We start from the raw sequence: 23,434 nt of genomic DNA, 5'->3' as shown, positions 1-23,434 counted from the left end.
CACTTGATTCATGGAGGGGGTCCCACCCTCCCTCCTCTGGTGGGTGGCGAACACACAGCATACATACCTGTGCCTTTCATGATGTAGTCAATAGCTCTGTCACTGATGGCTGCTTCACTTGGTTTAATATCCATAAAAGGTTTATTGCCTATTCCCATTGAAACCATTTCTTGCATTCGAAGTTCTATGATGAAAATACAACAACATTAATAAAGGGGAAGTAATTAGAGTTAAATACAATCTTACTCTTCTTTCGGCTGCTCCCGTTAGGGGTTGCCACAGTAGATCATCTTCTTCCATATCTTCCTGTCCTCATCATCTCGCTCTGTTACCCCCATCACCTGCATGTCCTCTCTCACCACATCCATAAACCTTCTCTTGGGTGGCAAACACACAGCATACATACCTGCGCCTTTCATGATGTAGTCAATAGCTCAGTCTAAATTGAATATTTGGATGATTACAATACTTTCCCTATACTTTGTATACGAGAAAGTAACAAGCATCACCAAATTCTAAATAATGCACATTTCTTCTTCTTCTTCTTTCAGCTGCTCCCGTTAGGGGTTGCCACAGAGGATCATCTTCTTTCGTATCTCACTTTCCTCTTCATGTTGTTCTGTCACACCCATCACCTGCATGTCCTCTCTCACCACATCCATAAACCTCCTCTTAGGCCCTCCTCTTCCCTGGCAGCTCTATCCTTAGCATCCTTCTCCCAATATACCCCTCATATCTCCTCTGCACATATCCAAACCAACGCAATCTCGTCTCTCTGACTTTGTCTCCCAACTGTCCAACTTGAGCTGACCCTCTAATGTCCTCATTTCTAATCCTGTCCATCCTCGTCACCCCCAATGCAAATCTTATCATCTTTAACTCTGCCACCTCCAGCTCTGTCTCCTGCTTTCTGGTCAGCAATAATAATATTAACATTTCAAAATGAAGTAAGATCACGCTCTTGAAGAAATATAAAGTGCATTAAAAATGATTACATGTGCCCATATCTCCTGGCACTGACAAAACAATAGACACTTCATGCCAACAGAATTTGCAGATTTAGAAGTTGCACGCTGGTGGGTCTTTTACTCCTAAGTATATAAAGTATATAAAATGCAGCTGCCATGCCACCCCTACGCTAAGGTGCATACTACAAAAAGAAGAAAACAGCAATTATGATTTTGTACTGCACCTCGGTTACGTAGGGCTTGCCTCCACAAAATTTTCCCAATTATCGTTGTCCATGCAGCTTTCGCTTCTCCGGAACTGGCCTGCAGGATAAAGGTGTCTTGGGATTTCCTCCTGCGAAACCAGATCTCAAAGCGCAGTCCGCTATCACCAACGTTCTCGGTCATGCCAATTTCTGCTGTCTGAAAAAAAACAAAAAAAACAAACAAATATTCAATTCTGTGAGTGCACCCCAGGAAGGCACACACACACATACACCCAGCACACACTAGGGACAATTTAGAATCGCCAATGCACCTAACCTGCATGTCTTTGGACTGTGGGAGGAAACCGGAGCACCCAGAGGAAACCCACGCAGACACGGGGAGAACATACAAACTCCACGCAGGGAGGACCCAGAAAGTGAACCGGGGTCTCCTAACTGCGAGGAAGTTGATTGCCGCAGTCTACTGAGAGTTACTTGGACTTCATTGCTGACATAAGTATAAATTGTGGGACCTTCTATACACAGATACACATGTGCCTGTTTAACTCTTTCAGGGCTAATTATTTTTTCATTTTTCTCCCAGGTCTGAATATTGTTCCCCAAAACTAACTAACATTAAACATTAGCTTTCTAAGATCATCTGTAACACGGCTTACATACTTACTACATACCTGTTTGTCTAACCATTTATATTCTGAAAGGCACTTCCCAGAAAGGAAACAGCTACCTGCCTTTCGTTTTTGATTTCCACATCACTTGCATCAAAATCGGAGTTTGATAAGTCCGTCTGACATAGCAATAATATGCATAAAGCAAAAAAAAAATTAATAATGCCCAAAGAGTATTTTGCTTTGCACAATCGCTTTGCTTTTTTGTTCGACATCAATGCCATTCTAGATGTTGTTCACTCTACGCTCCTCATACACACACACACACACACACAGGGATTCGATGTCAAGTCAATGAGTCTAACAGTCCTCCTAGCAAAGGTGGTCTACCGTAACGTGATGGCGAGTTTTGTCGACGTCTACATCTGATTATTACCCTCTACCCCTGGATGTTAACTAAAGTCAACATCCAACCTTGAGCCCTGCTGTTGACAAAAGTTGACATTAGCCCTAAAAGAGTTAAATGATGTTCAGTCAATTCAGTTTACCTCAGGTGGGCTGCCGGTCAAGTTCTAGAAACAGTCAGTCAGTCAGTCAGTCATTGTTCAACCCGCTATATCCCAACACAGAGCCAATCCCAGCCAACACAGGGCGCAAGGTAGGAATTAATCCCCGGGCAGAGCGCCAGCCCACCTCAGGGCACACACACCCACACACCAAGCACACACTTGGGACAATTTAGGATCGCCGATGCACCTAACCTGCATGTCTTTGAACTGTGGGAGGAAACCCACATAGACACGCGGAGAACATGCAAACTCCACGCAGGGAGGACCCAGAAAGTAAACCCGGGTCTCCTAGCTGCGAGGAGGCAGCAGCGCTACCCACTGTGCCACCATGCCGCCCCCTTTCTTTAATCTTGATACTGAAATCCTCCACATTGCTTGTTCATCGCTTTCACAAACCTTTTCCCAGTCCTTGTTTTGAATGAAAAGGAGGCAAAAATATCTTTGTTGGTTGGACAAGTGGTTCATGTGCCTGCCCATCCAGATCTTTTTGATGTAATGAGACTCTTCAGCACGGCTGTCCCATTCGCAGGACTTGGGATATCTGAGCTGTAGCTTAAGACAGCCGCAGATGTTCCGGTTTTGGCTGTTGCAATCCGACTTAAAGTTTAAAGCCAAACAACATCTACATATTTCTGTCATATCACCTATGTCCATATATTCGATCTCTTTTTGCTTTTACCTTTTCATCAATGTCGCATTGAATTTTGTTTCTGTGTTTGGAATTACATCGTGCCAACGCAACGTATAACTGCCCGTGAGTGAATATCGTTTCTTTCTCTCTACACGAACTGTGTCTGACAATAGCATTCGCATGAATGAGAAATGACTGAACAGTGTGTGTGGTTGTAAATATTTTAGATGTGGGCAGGACTTCTCCAAATCTGCATAAAGTCTTGTCTTGCAGGGCTTGAAATTTTCTCTCGCGGGATTTCACTTTCACCAAACAACCAATCTTTTAATTCTCACAGATACGCCTCTTCACTGGGAAGAAACACTACTTTTCTCTGATGGCAACATGAATTGGACGATCTACAAGTCTCCGACTTAAAGTTTTCTCTTTTTCGCTGTTCCATTATTTCACCGAGTAATAATTTCCGCTTTCATTTACACTAATGCGATCTTTATCATCATTTTTTTGAGACTTTCGAATTTTTGTACTTCCATTATCTCTGACCTTCTCTGTATGTGTATCACGCCAACGTTTTTGAACTCTTTCCAACTTTCCACTTTGTCATCTACTCTTTGTCTTTTATTTCCGTACCCGAGTGTGGTTAAATCTCTCGGCTCAAAGTCTTGTCTTGCAGGATGTGAAAGTATCTCGCTGAAAAAGTCACGTCTCATCCCAGGATAAAAAGTCTCATCTCACGGGACATGAAAGTGTCTCTCTGAGAAAATTACTTCTTTTCTCTCTTATTATAATAGAGAGATAATTAAAATTAAAAAAATTTTAAAACCTGAGCTTGAAAGCAGGGGCAGCACGGTGGCGCAGTGGGTAGCGCTGCTGCCTCACAGTTAGGAGACCCGGGTTCACTTCCCAGTCTGCAGATTCTCCCCGTGTCTGCGTGGGTTTCCTCCCACAGTCCAAAGACATGCAGGTTAGGTGCATTGGCGATCCTAAATTGTCCCTAGGGTGTGCCCTGTGGAAGCTTGAATGAACAACTGCCATCTGGGTGCTCACATTTCCCAGTGTTAATTTAAGTCATATTCTTGTACGATTGATAACTTGTTGCTTTAATTTTTGTATGATTCATAAAAGTGCCTGACACTGTTGCACGCCATGAAGAATGCAACTTATATTAAAAGTCATTTGATGACTGAACAAGCAATAGTTGACAAAGGAAAGAAACAATTATTTCCATAACTGGAAATGAACAAATGCACTTTTCCTACCTTGAAAGACTGCTTATAAATGTAGATGTCGTATCCTCCGTCTATCTTTTTCGTTTTGCTGAACAGAATGAGATCCTCGAACAGGAACACGTGTCTCAGATATTTCTTCCTTCCACACCAGACAATAAATTCATCTTGGCAGCGCAGCTGTCCTTGCTCCTTCAAGTTAACCTGAAATTATCATTTTTTCCACTCTTTAAAATCCATGCATTATATGGCATTATCAAATGTGTATTGAATGTGTTTCTTTGTTATAACATTTAGTACAAATTGTTTGTCTTTTGAAATTTTTTTAACTGAAGGCCCAGGGCTGTCTTAATGTATGGGCACAATGGGCACTGGCTAGAGATCCCAGAAGCATAGGGGCCCACGATATTTCTGATGCCTATGTATGTTTCTGTTTGGCTATCACAACAGGGTCCCCAGTGCACTACTTTACCCTGGGGGCCTATGATGCTGCTAAGATTACCCTGACTAAAGCTCAATTTTTGGAGATGGTGGTGCCAGCTATGTGCACAGATCCACCCCGAACAATTCCATAGACCTGCCTGTAGCTCCTGGTCCTTTCCATCTGTTCGCCTTTCTTAGCCTGTGGCACTCGTATGATGGAAGGACAGCAGACATAAAAATAGTGAGTTGCTCAAGCATTAGCTTTCTCGTTTATTGAAGCCATTTAGAAGGCTAACAGAATGTGAGGTTATATAGCGCCTTGATATGTGCAGTACAAGTCCAAGGAGGTTCTGCTCAGCCTTTATAACACACTGGTGAGGCCTCATCTGGAGTACTGTGTGCAGTTTTGGTCTCCGGACTACCAAATTGGACACAGCAGTGCTATAAAAAGTCCAGAGAAGAGGGATGAGGCTGACTCCAGGGCTACAGGGGATGACTTCTGAGGAAAGATTAAAAGAGCTGAGCCTTTACAGTTTAAGCAAAAGAAGATTAAGAGGAGACCTGACTGAAGTGTTTAACATTATGAAGGAAATTAGTCCAGGGGATCGAGACTGCGACTTTAGATAGATAGATAGATAGATAGATAGATAGATAGATAGATAGATAGATAGATAGATAGATAGATAGATAGATAGATGTGAAAGGCACTATATGATAGATAGATAGATAGATAGATAGATAGATAGATAGATAGATAGATAGATAGATAGATAGATGTGAAAGGCACTATATGATAGATAGATAGATAGATAGATAGATAGATAGATAGATAGATAGATAGATAGATAGATAGATAGATACTTTATTAATCCCAAGGGGAAATTCACATAATCCAGCAGCAGCATACTGATACAAAAAACAATATTAAATTAAAGAGTAATAAAAATGCATGTAAATGACTTTAAAATGAGTTCACCAAGAACACGGGGACACAGTTGGAAACTTGTTAAGGGTAAATTTCGCATAAACATTAGGAAGTTTTTCTTTACACAAAGAACGATAGACACTTGGAATAAGCTACCAAGTAGTGTGGTAGACAGTAGGAGTTTAGGGACCATGAAAACTCAACTTGATGTTATTTTGGAAGAATTAAGTGGACAGGAATGACAAGTTTGTTGGGCTGAATGGCCTGTTCTTGTCCAGATGGTTCTAATCTTCTAATTTGCACTACATAGAAGGCCACAAGTCATGGAGTGACAACAAATGGCACAAAGTATTTGGAAATTTGAAATTTGAAATATTTGGTTAACAAAGATGCCATTAAATTAGAAGTAGAGTTGCATAGAAGTACAGTGACGCTGGTATGTAACCACATGTGAAACATCTCCTTGGTCTGGTGGCCCATTTCAGATAAGACTGTGGCATTCTGGTCAAAATAAATGGAATGATGTCTTCCAAGAGTATAAAGAGATTTTATTTTATCATATATGTCTACGCTGTTCTGGCAATTGCTGGTTTCACAAAGACAAACTGGAACGTTCTGGGAATCCATGCAGGGATCCCAGCCTGGGTTGGCTGCCATCTAGCGTCTTGGAGAAACAAAGGCCTGTGGAAGTTGTCTCCCTGTATGCTTCCAGGTTGAGGGCCTTCTGGCTGTCCTTCACACCATCCAATCGGTAGTAGTGTTGGGTGGTATGTCCAAAGGGCAGGGTCTTAATCAGTACATGCTTATGGCTCGAACTTATTGGGTATTTCCCATTCACTTAAGCTCTGATCCCCATCATGAATGGAGTTCAACAGCATACCCACACTTCTTAGTACCAGGTAGACACACATCGATCCACTGAGTGAAGCACCCATGCAGCCCCAAGTATCTAAGGGAATCACAGACCCATTATTGGTCAATCTCACACGCTGCACTGCTAAACGAAAGGATTCTTGGAATTTATTTTTCTGCTGGGCATGTCTGTGAATACACACCACTGAATTCTGTCCCCACCACTGCGAGGACCTTCTCCACGAAGATCTGCAATTCTACCACGGGTGTCACAAAATGGGTTACACTTATATAACAGCAGATTAGTGAAATCGAAGGAATTGGAATACCACGGATAGCGAGGATTTACTGAATTTAATGACTTTGTATTTTAGTTTCTCTTTTTTGGATTTAGATGACAGATGAGACGGATCCTCTAGTTTTGGAAGATGGCTTTGGCTCTGACTTATATTCATCTCCTAGTCTCTGCATTATAATTCGTCTGTCGGATGTGGCAGCACGACGCAGCACACTAAATATTAATTATTAATCACATTGCAGCGTTCACTGTTGTAAAAGAAGAAAAAAGCTCTCACATCACATCCACGTATAGCATCCATGGCTAGGAGGTCATTGCCGTGGCGTAGCTGGAACTTCACCATCTCTTCAGCTGCACGGAGGTCGTCCAGTTCCTGCTCCTGTGACTTGCTGCACTCTTTAATCATGTCCTTGAGTAACAGGGCATATTTGCTCATCCGCTGAATCGGTTTCAGGAGATAAGAGGCCAAGTCCATCTTGTCACCGAGCTCCAGTTGTTTGTTCTGTTATAATCAATAAAAAAACAACTATGTGTTACTCAAACCAAGTGTTTTAGACAAAGGAAATAGAAGAGAAGCTCACAGTTTCGTTTTTATAAAAATGTGGAAACAACTGAGTTTAGTCACAATGTTACCCTCACGTTTGCCCCCTTTATCATTGGCTCTTATCTAATTATTCATCTGTTCAGGATTCCTCTTCGTTCTTGGCCTGTGTATATCTCCTATCATCACTGACTACTGTTTGTTAATATGATGTCAATTTGTACAGATGTTGTTCCTTGTTTCACATTCCCTAATGCAAAATTAACCACCCCTATGTGTTGTTATATTGTCACATTTATTGTCTTAATATAACCAGTAAAAATCATTAAGTTCGCTGATTACACCACCATCATCATTGGACTGATTACTAATGGAAATGAAACAGCATACAGAAAGGAGGTGACTCATGTTTTCACTTCCTCTTCCACTTCTTACAGCATCTCCTGTTAGGGGTTGCCACAGTGGATCATCTTCTTCCGTATCTTCCTTTCCTCGTCATCTTACTCTGTTACACCCATCACCTGCATGTCCTCTCTCACCACATCCATAAACCTTCTCTTAGGCCTTCCTCTCTACCTCTTCCTTGGCAGCTCTTTCCTTAGCATCCTTCTCCCAATATACCCAGCATCTCTCCTCTGAAAATTTTCAAACCAACGCAATCACGCCTCTCTGACTTTGTCTCCCAACCGTCCAACTTGAGCTGACCCTCTGATATCCTCATTTCTAATCCTGTCCATCCTCATCACACCCAATGCACATCTTAACATGTTTAACCCTGCCACCTCCAGCTCTGACTCCAACAAATAGTTGAAGTTGGAGTCGGGTGCGTAGCATGGGTGACGCTCACCTGGGAGGAGTGGAGGAAGGTGAGGAGGTGGTGAAGAACAAGAACAAGAAGAAGAAAGAGGGAGAAGAGAAGAATTTATTTCAGGGATTCCCACACTTGGTCCTGGGGACCCACTGTGGCTGCGAGTTTTTGTTCCTACCAACTTCTATGTTTTAATTGGACTCCTGGGCTAATTAAGCAAACTGTTATTTCCAAGATTCTGTGTTTTGGGAAAAATATAGAAATTAGAAAAATAAGTTTGGTTATATATTATATTAAAATGTGCTAAGCCCAGGGTTCTCAAAGTCGGTCCTGGGGCCAACTGTGGCCGCAGGTTTTTGCTTCAACCAGAATCATAATCAGTGATAACAATTATTTCAATTAATTAGCTGGTATTTGTTTTCTCTTCTCTTATTCTTCATGAAGAAAGAACAGAGGCATGATTTTAACATTTATAAGACATTTACAAATATTTCTATTTTTACTATAGATCTAAATGCTTAACTCTCTTTTGTTAATTTCATTATATGTTGCCCTTTCTCTTTGTAATTTGCTCCCTTCATTGTGTCTTATTAATGATAATTACAAAAAAGCAGAGCAGATATGCTGGCAAACAACACTGAATAATGAAAGGCTGCAACTACTTTAGCATCAGACCCACTAATTAGTATATAATGGATTAATTAAACAATTAGAATGCCCGAAAAACGAGGATGAAAATGAAGATGAAAAAAAAATGCATTATTCCCATATAGCTGCTTAGTGCATTTTAATATACTTGAAATATATATATATATATATATATATATATATATATATATATATATATATATATATATATATATATATATATACAAGGGGAAGTCAAAAGTAAAGGGATTTTTTTAATTTCTCTTTTCAGAGTTTGGTAACACTGCTCGTATCCAGCGCTGAATGAGTGTAGTCGCCAACACTTCTGTACAACGTGTAACTCTTATTCCCGCGTTATTCGTTGGAGTGTAGCAGACCGTTAAACATGACAGCTCCATTGTCGATCTGCACCAAGGAGGAAATGAGGGCAGTGATTCGCGGACATTATTCGTTGCATGCAAGCACAGTATGGTGACAACTGTTTATTGTAAAGCAAGATCTACGAATGGATAGAGCGCTTCAAACAGGTAAGAACTTCTTTATGTGACGAAGAATGTTTGGACCATTAAAGGAAGCGCTAAGTGGAAGAAGATTTGCAAGTGTTGAAGAAGTCATTGATGCGGTGCAAAATTGGTTGCAGATGCAACCGAAAAACTTTTTTTCCAACGGAATCAAAAAACTTGTGAAACGTTGGGAAAAGTGCATTGAAGTCCAGGGAGGTTATGTAGAAAAATAAGGTATGTTTCACATTTCTATCATTAGAATAAATGCCCCTTTTCTCAAATGTTCAAATGTCCCTTTACTTTTTGACTTCCCCGCGTGTATATATATATATATATATATATATATATATATATTTTTTTATATATTTATTTATTTCTTTTTACCAAACTTAGTTTTCTAATTTCCGTATTGTTCCCAAAAAACAGAATCTGGGAAATAACAGTTCACTTAATTAGCCCAGGAGTCCAATTAAAAACAGAAGCTGGCTGGAAAAAAAATCCTGCAGCCACAGGGGGTCCCCAGGACCGAGTAATGGAATCCCTAATTTATTGTATCATATTGTCTACAAGGAGCCTGTGTTTAAAGGTACAAGTACAATAAGTCATATATTTGACCCCCGGACTTTTGTCTGTGAGGTTGTGCCAGAAGTTTGTTTTGCTCTTATGCCCCCTACAGGTCATACAATCCATGTCCTTCCGTGAATCATTGAACCTGCCACCATGCCATTTTAACTACCTAGCAAAAAGGTGTTGAAAGCTATTTGAAAAGTCAATTATTCCAGGGTAGTGTGAAGGTTTTTGATTTACAAAATGAATAAAAGAAGAAATTAGGAAAGAGAGAAGGATGATGCAGCAGAAGATAACAGAATCATGTGTAGCCAGATAATCTTCTCAAGCTGCACTCACCCGGAAGAATCCATTGACGTGACTGGCAAGAAGAGCATCAGACTGAGGTTTGTTCTTGCTATACAAAGCGTACATCCCAAATTGCTCCTCCTTTAAAAAAAATAAAATGTAATAAAACAAAGAGTAAGAAGAAGAAGAATGGGACATTTTTGTATTTCTCCCTATTAATTAATTAGCTATAAAATAAATGGCTTCCAATAATATACAAACCACCCCGAAACTGACATTAGGTTAACGGTGGCACATCCTTCCAGTGTGACTGTAGTGAGATTGGGGACAGGGCTGTGCTTGTGGCCCGCAAGACCCATTTCTACATGTGAGTGGGCCCTCCGATGGCACCAAATTATTTGTTCTGTGTTCTGTGGCAGACACAAACAAAATTATTAAATGCCATTTAAGTTTATGCTGATCTGTGGTGTCCTGCCAGTGACACTGCGAGGACCACCGGTGTAATGCTTCTGCCATCTGCTTGGATTAAAGCTTTATCAGATTAAGGAAAGATATTTGCTGAATTAGATTTGACATAGCAGTTTGCACTAAGTGGTGTAGCAGTTCATAATGAGGTGATCTGGCAGCCAACTGACTTTTTGCCATGGTGCCAGTTTTCATGAATACATGGGTCCATTGTCTCTTCTTCTTGCTCTCACTGTACGATTGTACTGGTGCTATCTGCTTGTCTTTGGACTTGAATGTCATGGTTGAAATCAGACTGATTTGTATTGCCTTTGTGTAACATATAGTCAGCTCCAGCACCCAGCACTTGGAGATGGCCATGCGTTCCAGACTTCAGGCAGGATTTTCAACCAAATTGATTGTTACATTGATGGTTATGCTACTTTGTCCAAATACTTTTGAGCCTCTGGAAATGGGAAGACCATGTATTCCAAATATCTGTCTTTTCTATTTTTGTTAAACCCTATGAATTAATGCAAACAAGCGAATGTTCATGGAGTCCAGAATGAGGCACATTATCTGCACTGTGAGGAAGCGTCAGTTACGACACTATGGCCATGTGCCACGATTCCCCAAGGGTGATCCGGCTCATAGGATCCACATTGTTGAGGACCCAAGCGACAGGACCAGGCCAAGGGGACGCCTACATAACACCTGGCTGCGGTGGATAGAGGGTCAGTTCCAGAGGCTGGGACTGGACTACGTGTCTGACTGGTAGGTTGCCAATGTGGATTTCGAGCGGTTTTGTCGTCTGGTGGGTGTGGCAACGCGCTGCACCAGTTCATGCCACCCAACCTGACCTGACCTTGAATTAAAGTTAGACGAGAACAGGCCATTCAGCCCAACAAAGCTCGCCAGTCGTATCCACTTAATTTTTCCAAAATTGCATCAAGTCGAGTTTTGAAAGTCCCTAAAGTTTTACCGTCTACCAAACTACTTAGTAAAATTCTTATTCACTTGTTTAGGTGACATTGTGGTGCCTGCATGTCATATTTGTCACCATCAAAGGCAGATACAGAAAGTTGTGTAGTAACTAGTCCAATTCAGAATGCTAGAGCACTCTGAAGAGATGATGCATGTCTAAGTCAGTCAGTCATTATCCAACCAATCCAATGTGTGTGAATGGGTGAATGACTGTTGTGTTGTGAAGCGCCTAGGGGGGTTCTTGAACTCTAGTAGGCGCTATATCAAATACAGGCCATTTACCATTTACCATTCAACCCGCTCTATCCTAACTACAGGGTCACGGGGATCTGCTGGAGCCAATCCCAGCCAGCACAGGGCGCAAGGCAGGAACAAACCCCGGGCAGAGTGCCAGCCCACCGCAGGGCACACACACCAAGCACACACTAGGGACAATTTAAAATCGCCAATGCACCTAACCTGCATGTCTTTGGACTGTGGGAGGAAACCCACACAGACATGGAGAGAACATGCAAACTCCACACAGGGAGGGCCCGGGAAGCGAACCCAGGTCTCCTTACTGCGAGGCAACATTGCTACTACTGCGCCACCATGCCGCCCGTGTTTTATTCAACTGTCTTTTCTAACTAACACCTACCAATACCATGATAGTGCCATTCAACATATTAACATATTATCCCCTGTTCCCCGAATATGCCACACTGAACTTACATGTCTGAGAAAGCAGCTGCTGGCGAGCAGTGGACATTCAGCAGATTGCTCCAGTTCCTGAAGGAAATACTGGCTGTGGAAATCATAGAGCTTTTCCAGATTGCCAAATATGATGTTTCGCTTCCCTCTCAGGTCCTGGGGCAGGTCCATTCTCTCCATCTCTGGGTAGTAATTTTCAATGATGTAACCCAGAGACCTGACGTATTCTCTCTCTGTCATGATCATTTCATCCATGATGTGGTGAAGCCTGTTGCTGTGGAGGTTGACAAGTAACAGTTATAATATTGATGATAATTCTTTACATTTATATAGTGCTTTTCTCACTACTCAATGCGTGGGGAGTCACTTCAACCACCACTAACATGCAGCATTCACCCAGATGATGCAATGGCGGCCATTTTGTGTCAGTATGCTGACCACACATCACACTATTAGGTGGTGAGAGGGATAGCCAATAAGAGACAGGTGGTGATTAGGGGGCCAGAATGACTGGGCTGTGGTGGGCAGTTTATCCAGGACATCGGGATACTCCCTACTCTTTTCAAAGGATGCCCAGGGATCTTTTAGGATCACAGAGAGTGAGCACCTCCATTTTGCATCTCATCTGAAGGAGGGCGCCATTTTTACAACACAGTGTCCCCCTCATTGCACTGGGGCTCTGGGATACGCAAAGTAGGTGCCCCCTGATGTCCTCACCAACACCTCCTCCAGCAGCAACCCAAGCTTTTCCTAGATGTTCTCCTATCCAAGTACTGGCCGGACCTAGACATGCTTAGCTTCAGGTGGGTTACCCGTTCTGATGTATATTTTTTATCTGATGGAAGAAAAAATATTGGTTTGAAAAATCCATTTATTTTATGAACACGTTCATCGGTTTTCTGAATTTGCTTAATTAACTCAAATTTAAGGTACCGTATATCCTGGAGGGGTTTGGCACAAGACTGGTGCCAACGTCCTGGATGAGGACCCAGCTCATTGTACTGCCTGTGCTGTGTAGTAAGTAATTTTAAATAAGAAGATAATTGGGAGAAATCACAAAGTCAAAATAACACGCCAAAGGTCAGAACCGTGAAGACATAAAATAAAGAGATAAAGCTTAAGACGTGAATCAGACATCAAAATTGGGATATGGCAGTGGATTTCATAGCCAAAAGGGGGCAAGTAACCAGAGAAAAACTGAGCAGACATTAAATAAATTTAAAGAAAAGATAAAGAATTTGAAACCAGAAAATATCAATACGAATGATCACTAAAGGTTTTTCCCAAGATATCTGATTTCTCAGATGATCGGGCACCTTTATATAGTCATGTTGTCGATGACGCGCTCGAGATGTATAGCAACCTTCATCGAATAAACAATACAGAGCCACGGGAGAAAGTACACTCACCGGCCACTTTATTAGGTACAACTGCTTGTTAATGCAAATATCTAATCGGCCAATCACATGGCAGCAACTCAATGTATTTAGGCCTGTGAACATTGTCAAGAAGATCAAAACGAGCATCAGAATGAGGAAGAAAGGTGATTGAAGTGACTTTGAACGTTGTGTGGTTGTTGGTGCCAGTCAGGCTGGTCTGAGTATTTCACAAACTGCTGATCTACTCAGATTTTCACATGCAAACATCTCTAGGGTTTACAAAGAATGATCTGAAAAATGGAAAATATCCAGTGAGTGGCAGTTCTCTGGGTGACAATACTTTGTTGATGCCAGAGGTCAGAGGAGAATGGCCGGACAAGTTTGAGCTGATAGAAAGGCAACAGGATCTCAAATGACCACTCGTTACAACCGAGGTTTGCAGAAGAGCATCTCTGAACACACAACACGTCAAACCTTGAAGCAGGTGGGCTACAGCAGTAGGAGACCACACCGGGTACCACTCCTGTCAGCTAAGAACAGACAACGGTGGCTACAATTCACACAGACTCTTCTATTGGATGATAGAAGATTGGAAAAATGTTGCCTTGTCTGATGAGTCTCGATTTCTGCTGAAATATTCGGATGGTAGGATCAGAATTTGGCATCAACAACATGAACGTATGGATCCATCCTGCCTTGTATTAACGGTTCAGGCTGGTACTGGTGCTGGTGTAATGGTGTGGGGGATATTTTCTTGGCACACTTTGGGCCCCTTAGTACCAACTGAGCATCGTTTAAATGCCACAGCCTTCCTCAGTATTGTTGCTGACCAAGTCCATCCCTTTATGACTGCAGTGTACCCATCTTCTGATGGCTACTTCCAGCAGGATGTCACAAAGCTCAAATCATCTCAGACTGGTCTCTTGAACATGACCATGAGTTCTCTGTTCACAAATGGCCCCCACAGTCACCAGATCTCAATCCAATAGAGCACCTTCGGGATGCGGTGGAACAGGAGATTCGCATCATTGATGTGCAGCTAACAAATCTGCAGCATCTGCTTGATGTTATCATGTCAATATGGACCACATTTCCTGAGAAATGTTCCAAACGCCTTGAATAACCAATGCCATGAAGAATTACAGCAAAAGGGGGTCTAACCCGGCATTAGCAAGGTGTACCTACACTGAAAAAAATATAACATTGATGTTGTTCATTCAACGTAAATTTTCTCTTTCAAGCAACTTAAGATTAGTCATTTAGTGTCGTAGCTTGAAATATTTGGTTTCAGATATCAATCAAAGTAAAAAAAAAATGTTTGTACCAAAGTAAGTTATGGTGGAGGGAATAAACATAAAAATCCTATTTCAGTTAGCCTAATATTTTAGGTTGTTCGTGTGCTGTGTTTGTATTTTCTTCCAGTCGAACTTTCCAGAGTGATGGCTTTCCAACTGCCAAAAAAAAAACAACTTAAAAAATTGATTAACTTCAGTATAAAACAAGTGAATTGCACCCAATCACTCTAAATGTTTGCCTCAACTTAAAAATTGTGGGATCAATAAGCTAAAAAGAATGATATTGGTTCAGATTGAAAATATTAAGTGTGAATCATTACCAAACTTTTTGCAGTGTAATAAAGTGGCTGGTGAGTGTAAAAGACCACAGAACAGACAGAGAAAATGAAAGACGCCAGCCAAACCCCTGACACCCATCATACAGTACATTCACAAATACACCCACATGTAGTCAAATATATTCCCGATACCATTGTAAAATCAGGGTGTTATTTTAATTTACTAATGAAGCGCATGTTTATGGAGGAATATTTCGGACAAAATGAAATAAATAAATAAATGCGTAAATAAATAAAAGTACTGTAAAATGTGAGCATAAATAAATAAATGTGTCATGAAATGAGAGCCTTAATAAATAAATATGTCATGAAATGAGAGCATAAATAAATAAATGTGTCACGAAATATGTTTTTCGTTGCTTATTTATTTATTTCATTTTGTCCGTAACATTCCTGCAAACCGTCATGAAATAAAACTGTCACTTTCACTCGTCAAAGTTGAGAGGGCGGTCCCTAACACGCCCTCTAGTTACTGATTGGTGAATCGATAGCACAAGAATTAATTAGAAAAATGCTTACTACTTCCGATGAAATGGATTCTGCCGAAGATATTACGCATTTCACAGAGAGAATTAAAGATTTATCGGAAGAAATTACAATGTTGGCGGCCCTTTTAGAACTGAGTATTTGACCCTTGTTTTACGAGTATAAAGTCAGGTGCATATTCACAGCTACTTTTTCAAACAACTGTACAGCTCTGATCAGTGGTAAAGTTGTTCAGTTCAAAACATTAGTTGGCGCTGCTTTAGGCATTCCATGTCAAAGTACCTAAACTAAGACAGCCGTATATCAAACTGGCTCATTCGTCTTGTGATCGTCTTCTCTGATACATCATACAGATCTGTAATCGGTTGTACTTTTAAAACGCATAACAGAAGGTGTTCTATTGACTCAGCTGGAATGTCAAAGGATGGACGTCCTGAGCAGGGTACTGCATCACCTGAACTGGAGTGTAGTAGAGTCCGTTCCACCTGTTCTTCGATAATTTCAAAAACAGTTTAATCTATATCGGAGTCTAAAAGGGCCGGCAACATTCCGATTAATCTTCAATTCTCCCTCTGAAATACGTAATATCTTCGGCAGAATCCATTTCAGCGGCAGTAGTAAGCATTTTTCTAATTAATTCTTGTGCTATCGATTCACCAATCAGTAACTAGAGGGCGTGTTAGAGCCCACCCTCTCAACTTTGACGAGTGAAAGTGACAGTTTTATTTCAAGCCGTATTTCATGACGGTTTGCAGGAATGTTACGGACAAAATGAAATAAATAAATAAGCAACGAAAAACATATTTCGTGACACATTTATTTATTTATGCTCTCATTTCATGACATATTTATTTATTAAGGCTCTCATTTCATGACACATTTATTTATTTATGCTCACATTTCACAGTACTTTTATTTATTTACGCATTTATTTATTTATTTCATTTTGTCCGAAATATTCCTCCATACATGTTGTTTTTAAGCAAAACTTGCAATAAAAATGTACTTTCCCTAAAAGAAAAATCATTTTTGAGTTACCTCGAAGTTGGCACATAAACAGAAGATTCTTTGGGCATGGCAGCTGTGTGATAATATGGGTTAGGAAACGGTTAGAAATTGAGATTTCCTAATCGTCACTTTAACCCCTGACCTTAACAGATCAACTGCACAACCGATGCTTTTCGACAGATTTGTGTTACCTGTTTGGTTTGTTGTCATCTGCATGTCTGCAGTGCACGCTGGGAGGCGATGACAAACTGCGACTCCTGCTGAGGTGTGGACTGTTAACACCTGCTCTGTGGGTCTTTTTGTCGCCCGAGATGTTGTTGCCGATTTCCAGGCCTTTAATATAAACTCCTGTGAATCCCAGAGGGCTGATTTCTCCATGGCTTGTGTCTCTTTGCGACAGATCATAGCTTAGAGTTTTTTTCATGATCTTCTTCAGCGGATGTTTTCTCTGACGAGAGACGGGTGAGCAAAGAGGCTCGGATTGGCAAGATACAGAGAAAGAATCAACAGTACAATCGCTGTCGGTGTCGTCAAACACCGATGCTGACTTGATATATCGCTCCGGATCAGGAAACAAGAGGCTGCTTTGTGAGTTTCTGTTGACATCACTTTCGTCCATTTGACAAGTAGTCTGTATTTCTGCACTATTGTTGTTGTCTACATTCTGCCCATGCATCTGAGTCATGTCCACATGATTAAAATCCCCACATGTCCTTTCACTGTTCCCATCGATCAAGTAGCCTTTAGGGAGCTCTGAGGACCTGGACAAAATTTCTTCCAGCTCCTGACGTACAGTCTGACATTTCATCCAGTGCGAATTCCACTGTTTCACCTCCTTGGTACTGTTCAGGTTTAACACCATTTCATTCAGCTTGTGGAAGTTTTCTGGTGAAAATTTGCCAGCCTCTCTGTGGAAGCTGTGCAAAGCGTGAAGAGCTGTAAGAGAAGGTATAGTGGAGTCCTTTTCTGCACTCATTTGCCTCAAGTAATCCTGGCAATGCTCAATCCATCGGTTTGCCTGTAAAGAACGTAATAAAAAACAGTTAGTCAAATTTCAATAAACCAACATCACCTTGTGCAGATGTCCAGGAGATGCCACAAACGGAATGGAGTTGTTGTGTCAGACTGAAGATAAAGAGAGAAAAAGAGTGGGATTGCTACGGATTAATTAGAAATGTCTGATGTGAACCACAAGAAAGGGATTTACTTCTAAATAAAAATCGGGAGTGGTCTCCCCTAGAGTTTCTCGTATACTCAGATATGGGGATGGCTATTTGAGGAGTAAACCGCAAGACAATGATTATATTTGTATAGTATGAACATTAAAGAACCGTCGACAATAAATCAAATCAAATGAATAATATATTGAACAATTACTATTAAAGTAAAGTTGAATAAATCGGACTCTACAACTGCATGAATAAAAGGTAAAGTACCACTTCTGGTGAGCAGAAATAGCTCAAAAGTTGATAGAAATCTACATAATACTTGTATGCTAAATTTGGCTGACCAAAGTGAAAGCGTACTCAAGTTATCGTATTTACATACACACACACAGACAGACAGACACATAAAATATAATTCCAAAAATGGTATTTTCGGACTCAGAGAGGTCTAAAACGTCGAGATTCATCAAAATCTCGAAAACGAATTTTTGGCAGATTCCAATGCTTTCCTTATACTTCATATACGAGAAAGTCAGGGAGGTCTAAAACATCGAGATTCATCAAAATCTCGACATCGAATCTTTGGAAGATTACAATACTTTCCCTATACTTTGTATACGAGAAAGTATACAATATGTGATTGGGGAAAAAAAAAGTACTTTAATTCAAGCAAAAGACCAACTCATTATAACAGACATGGTCAGGACATGGACACACAATAATCTGGCAGCTAGGTTCAAAACGCGAGGAGAATACCGTAATCAGAAATATGCAGTGAAAGAACAAAACCAAAAGTAATACTAAGTTTTCTTGAACAAAGGAAATGTGAAGTATCCAATGAGTTTATCCAAAAATTAGGATCATTTCATGCCACCATCTCTATACAGTCACGTCACACTTAATGATGGCATATGGTTTCAACCAGTGTGTCGTCGGTCAGTTTTGGCATTAAACACATTGATGTATATTAGGGGGGGTGGACCATCTGTGTCTGATGTCATTTTTGCCGCGCTGACAAACCAAGCTGGGTGCCAACAACACACAGCGACATGCCTTTCTGTCATTTTCACGGTGATGACGTATACACTTGACCTGACATAACCTACCCTAAGCTAACCTAACCTCAAGTAAGTTAACCTAACATTAGCATAATATATACATCACATAAATTAATAATTATTGAAAAACAATAATAATACATTAAAAAATAATATTCATTCTGTAATATGACCGCTTACAATGGCGTTTCAGCAGTACCCAATTTTATTCATTGTATCTCTATGGAAATTCCATCGTTAAAGCACAACGGATATTGCTAACTGAATCATAATAATAATAATAAATAATACATTTCATTGGGTGGAATGGTGGCGCAGTGGTAGCCAGGTCCTCCCTGTGTGGAGTTTGCATGTTCTCCCAGTGTCTGCGTGGGTTTCCTCCCACAGTCCAAAGACATGCAGGTTAGGTGGATTGGCGATTCTAAATTGGCCCTAGTGTGTGTGTGTGTCCTGTGGTGGGTTGGCACCCTGCCCGGGATTGGTTCCTGCCCTGTGTTGGCTGGGATTGGCTCCAGGTGACCCTGTGTTTGGATTCAGTGTGTTGGAAGATGGATGGATGAATACATTTTATTTACAATATATAGTGCCTTTCCCATGCTCAAGGCACTTCACAGAGTCTAAGAAAGAATGGCAGGGTATACAGTATATAGTATTGTACAAACCAAATAAATAAAGAAGAGTAAGATAGTACATTCAGAGAAAAGCCTAACAGACCACATAATTAATGATCATGACTGTATATTGTTATCAGAGGACCTCCACACAAGCTCAGATGAATTATATAGTAACCTGCCAAGACGAGAGGGGGCGCTGCCGCTAACCTTGCCTTCTCCTTTTTTCCCCACAGCAGTGAGGAGCCACCCGGTGAAGGCATTTGATGCCCCGCCCTTCCTGTCCAGCCGCCATAAAGCCCCGGGCATCTTGGAAAGAGGCGTCCACTGGATGGATCTCTGTTAGTAGTAGCTACAATTGACTCCCCTTGTTTAGTGAATCTCTGCATACGGGACACACGACAAACTGTGTTATTTCTTTTGGTTTGTTTTGGGGTTTTTTTTTGCATTTTATGGACAGTAACAGGGACAACCAGACTGGCACCCCAAACTCTCTTTTGCTGTCTGGGAGACCTGTCATTGCCGAACCCGTCCACAATGTATAAAGTGATAAGACGCCCGTCTTGCCTGATGTCCATGTCCTTGCCTGGGCATAGTGTCATCCTACATCTATGAGAGGGCAGGAATGTCCAATGAACAATGGCAAATGAGCAGTGTAAGATAGTAAACTGTGCGGCGTACGTCCGTGTGTCGTATAATCCAACGTCAACAGCATGGCTGACAAAGAAAGGCAACAAGGCCCACAAAGAAAGTGGAATGTAAGGGCTAGAAGGTCTGGTGAAAAAAGGCAGCAAAGGAAGAGGGAAGTAAGGCATTTCTGGTAAAGAGAGGCGCATAAATATATGATGAAACAGCCAGACTTATTATTGTGCCATTACGTCTATTTTAATAAATGGATGTTTTACTATGCTAGTCTTATGTAAGGCAGCATGATGACAGCAAATGCAACAATGCCACAGATAACGAGTTGGCTAGAAACAACAAGATAAAGGGAGTACAAAATGGCAAAATACTCCTATGAGGTTGTATGGCTTGATGTCATCTGCCAAACAAGTAAAAGGACAAAAAATACTGATAATTTAAGGTGACAAAATACCATGAGGTACATCAAAACCCCAGAAAATGACAAGGATCATAGCAGGAAGAGAACTCTGTGTGGACAGCAGAGGTGCTGGTCATAAAATTAGAATATCATGACAAAGTTGATTTATTTCACTAATTCCATTCAAAAAGTGAAACTTGTATATTAGATTCATTCATTACACACAGACTGATGTATTTCAAATGTTTTTTTCTTTTAATTTTGATGATTATAACTGACAACCAATGAAAGTCCCAAATTCAGTATCTTGGAAAATTAGAATATTGTGAAAAGGTTCAATGCTGAAGACACCTGGTGCCACACTCTAATCAGCTAATTAACTCAAAACACCTGCAAAAGCCTTTAAATGGTCTCTCAGTCGAGTTCTGTAGGCTACACAATCATGGAGAAGACTGCTGACTTGACAGTTGACCAAAAGACGACCATTGACAAGGAGGGCAAGACACAAAAGGTCATTGCTAAAGAGGCTGGCTGTTCACAGAGCTCTGTGTCCAAGCACATTAATAGAGAGGCGAAGGGAAGGACAAGATGTGCTAGAAAAAAATGTACAAGCAATAGGGATAACTGCACCATGGAGAGGATTGTGAAACAAAACTGTGGGGGAGATTCACAAAGAGTGGACTGCAGCTGGAGTCAGTGCTTCAAGAACCACCAGGCACTGACGTATGCAAGACATGGGTTTCAGCTGTCACATTCCTTGTGTCCAGCCACTCTTGAACAAGAGACAGCGTCAGAAGCGTCTCGCCTGGGCTAAACACAAAAAGGACTGGACTGCTGCTGAGTGTTCCAAAGTTATGTTCTCTGATGAAAGTCAATTTTGCATTTCCTTTGAAAATCAAGGTCGCAGAGTCTGGAGGAAGAGAGGAGAGGCACAGAATCCACGTTGCTTGAGGTCCAGTGTAAAGTTTCCACAGTCAGTGATGGTTTGAGGTGCCATGTCATCTGCTGGTGTTGGTCCATTGTGTTTTCTGAGGTCCAAGGTCAACGCAGTCGTCTACCAGGAAGTTTTAGAGCACTTCATGCTTCCTGCTGCTGACGAACTTTATGGAGATGCAGATTTCATTTTCCAACAGGACCTGGCACCTGCACACAGTGCCAAAGCTACCAGTACATGGTTTAAGGACCATGGTATCCCTGTTCTTGATTGGCCAGGGTATTGTGAAGAGGAAGATGCAATACGCCAGACCCAACAATTCAGAAGAGCTGAAGGCCACTATCAGAGCAACAGGGGCTCTCCTAACACCTGGGCAGTGCCACAGACTGATCGACTCCATGCCACGCCGCATTGCTGCAGTAATCCAGGCCAAAGGAGCCCCAACTAAATATTGAGTGCTGTACGTGCTCATACTTCTCATGTTCATACCTTTCAGTTGGCCAACATTTCTAAAAATCCTTTTTTTGCATTGGTCTTAATTGATATTCTAATTTTCCAAGATACTGAATTTGGGACTTTCATTAGTTGTCAGTTATAATCATCAAAATTAAAAGAAATAAACATTTGAAATACATAAGTCTGTGTGTAATGAATGAATCTAATATACAAGTTTCACTTTTTGAATGGAATTACTGAAATAAATCAACTTTGTCATGATATTCTAATTGTATGACCAGCACCTGTATGTGTTGTGTCTTCTTCGACATTTTGTGGATTGGGGTTATTTAATGGTATCTGTACAGTATATGAAGTGATCTTTTATGATAAAGATAAATGATAAATGTGGCCCCCAAGTTTCTTTATTGTTGAGGTGCCACTTGTCACAGACGGCTGGGGACCCTACCTAGCTGGGATACCTGGATGGTCAACGAGAGGGACGATACCTCCCCTGGGCCACGAGGAGACAGCTGCCGGGGTCTGCTTGGGGGCCACTGAAACGGAGCGGGGAAGCTCATGCCTATGGGAGGACGTGGCCACTGCCAGGGGACGGTTATGGAACCCTGGGTGGCAGCACTTACACCACACCTGGACGTGCTGCCGGGTACTCTCCTGACACTTCCGCCCCACTAGGAAGTGTCATCAGGTAGAGCACCTGGAGCGCATCTGGGTCATTATAAAGGGGGCCACCTCCCACCAGTAGAGGAAGGAGACGGAGCTTGTGAGGAGGGGAGAGGAGGTCCAAGGAAGAGAGAGAGAAAGAAAGAAAGAAAGAAAGAAAGAAAGAAAGAAAGAAAGAAAGAAAGAAAGAATTGTTGGTGACAAGGCATTGTGGTGCTTAGTGTGAATAAAGGACATTCTGGTGTCTGTCTGTCTGTCTGTGTCCGGGGGCTGTCTTTCCACACACTATAAATGATTCTAGTGTTACATTTCTCTGCTACGATTATTGGTTCTTCCTGAGTAAGTCTAGATTTATACCCTTGACAGTTAAATTCAAGTTCATCAGCAGTCCAAATTACCGTATCATAAAACTCATACAGGTTCACCAATATGTTCAGCTCACTCTTGCGCTTTTCTGCTCGAATGAGGGCTATGTTCAGAAACTGCTTGAAGTTCTGCACTTTCTCGTCCAGATGTGTGGCTTCAACCAGAGGGCAGCTGCTTATATTTTTGGAATCTTTGATGAGCTGTAAGCCTTGCTTGTGACGTTTCTGTACAAAATAAAACAACAAACAGAAGTGTTAACGACAGAGGAAAATTCTTCAGATTGTGTACATGCGTGAAAAAAGAGGATAGAGTACGTACCGAAGACTCTTCCTCAAATACGGTGAAGCTTTGTTGCATTTGTTTCAGTACATCCAAAGAAAGCGTCAGATTGTCCACTGGAGTGAAATGTTTCTCATTTTCTGTACTGAACCACAGCTTAATCTGAAAAGACGC

General features: G+C 41.3%; 1 protein-coding gene across 2 annotated transcripts in view; it reads right to left on the bottom strand.

Annotated features, from left to right (window-relative positions):
* LOC120515381 (pleckstrin homology domain-containing family G member 4B-like) overlaps window positions 1-23,434 on the bottom strand; it is a 169,032-nt gene that overhangs the window by 24,436 nt on the left and 121,162 nt on the right. For both annotated transcript variants that reach the window (XM_039736316.1, XM_039736317.1), the window contains exons 12-20: window positions 23,300-23,422; window positions 23,014-23,205; window positions 16,877-17,703; window positions 12,201-12,453; window positions 10,113-10,202; window positions 6,984-7,208; window positions 4,242-4,412; window positions 1,193-1,370; window positions 68-184 (exon numbers count right to left, since the gene is read on the bottom strand). In XM_039736316.1, the coding sequence (XP_039592250.1) occupies window positions 68-184; window positions 1,193-1,370; window positions 4,242-4,412; window positions 6,984-7,208; window positions 10,113-10,202; window positions 12,201-12,453; window positions 16,877-17,703; window positions 23,014-23,205; window positions 23,300-23,422 (2,176 nt within the window). The remainder of the gene's footprint in view (window positions 1-67; window positions 185-1,192; window positions 1,371-4,241; window positions 4,413-6,983; window positions 7,209-10,112; window positions 10,203-12,200; window positions 12,454-16,876; window positions 17,704-23,013; window positions 23,206-23,299; window positions 23,423-23,434) is intronic.

The sequence above is a fragment of the Polypterus senegalus genome, chromosome 15 (assembly GCF_016835505.1).
Source record: "Polypterus senegalus isolate Bchr_013 chromosome 15, ASM1683550v1, whole genome shotgun sequence".
NCBI lineage: Eukaryota > Metazoa > Chordata > Cladistia > Polypteriformes > Polypteridae > Polypterus > Polypterus senegalus.
The sequence above is the reverse complement of the archived record's forward strand: the minus strand, read 5'-3'. Positions and strand labels throughout refer to the sequence as shown.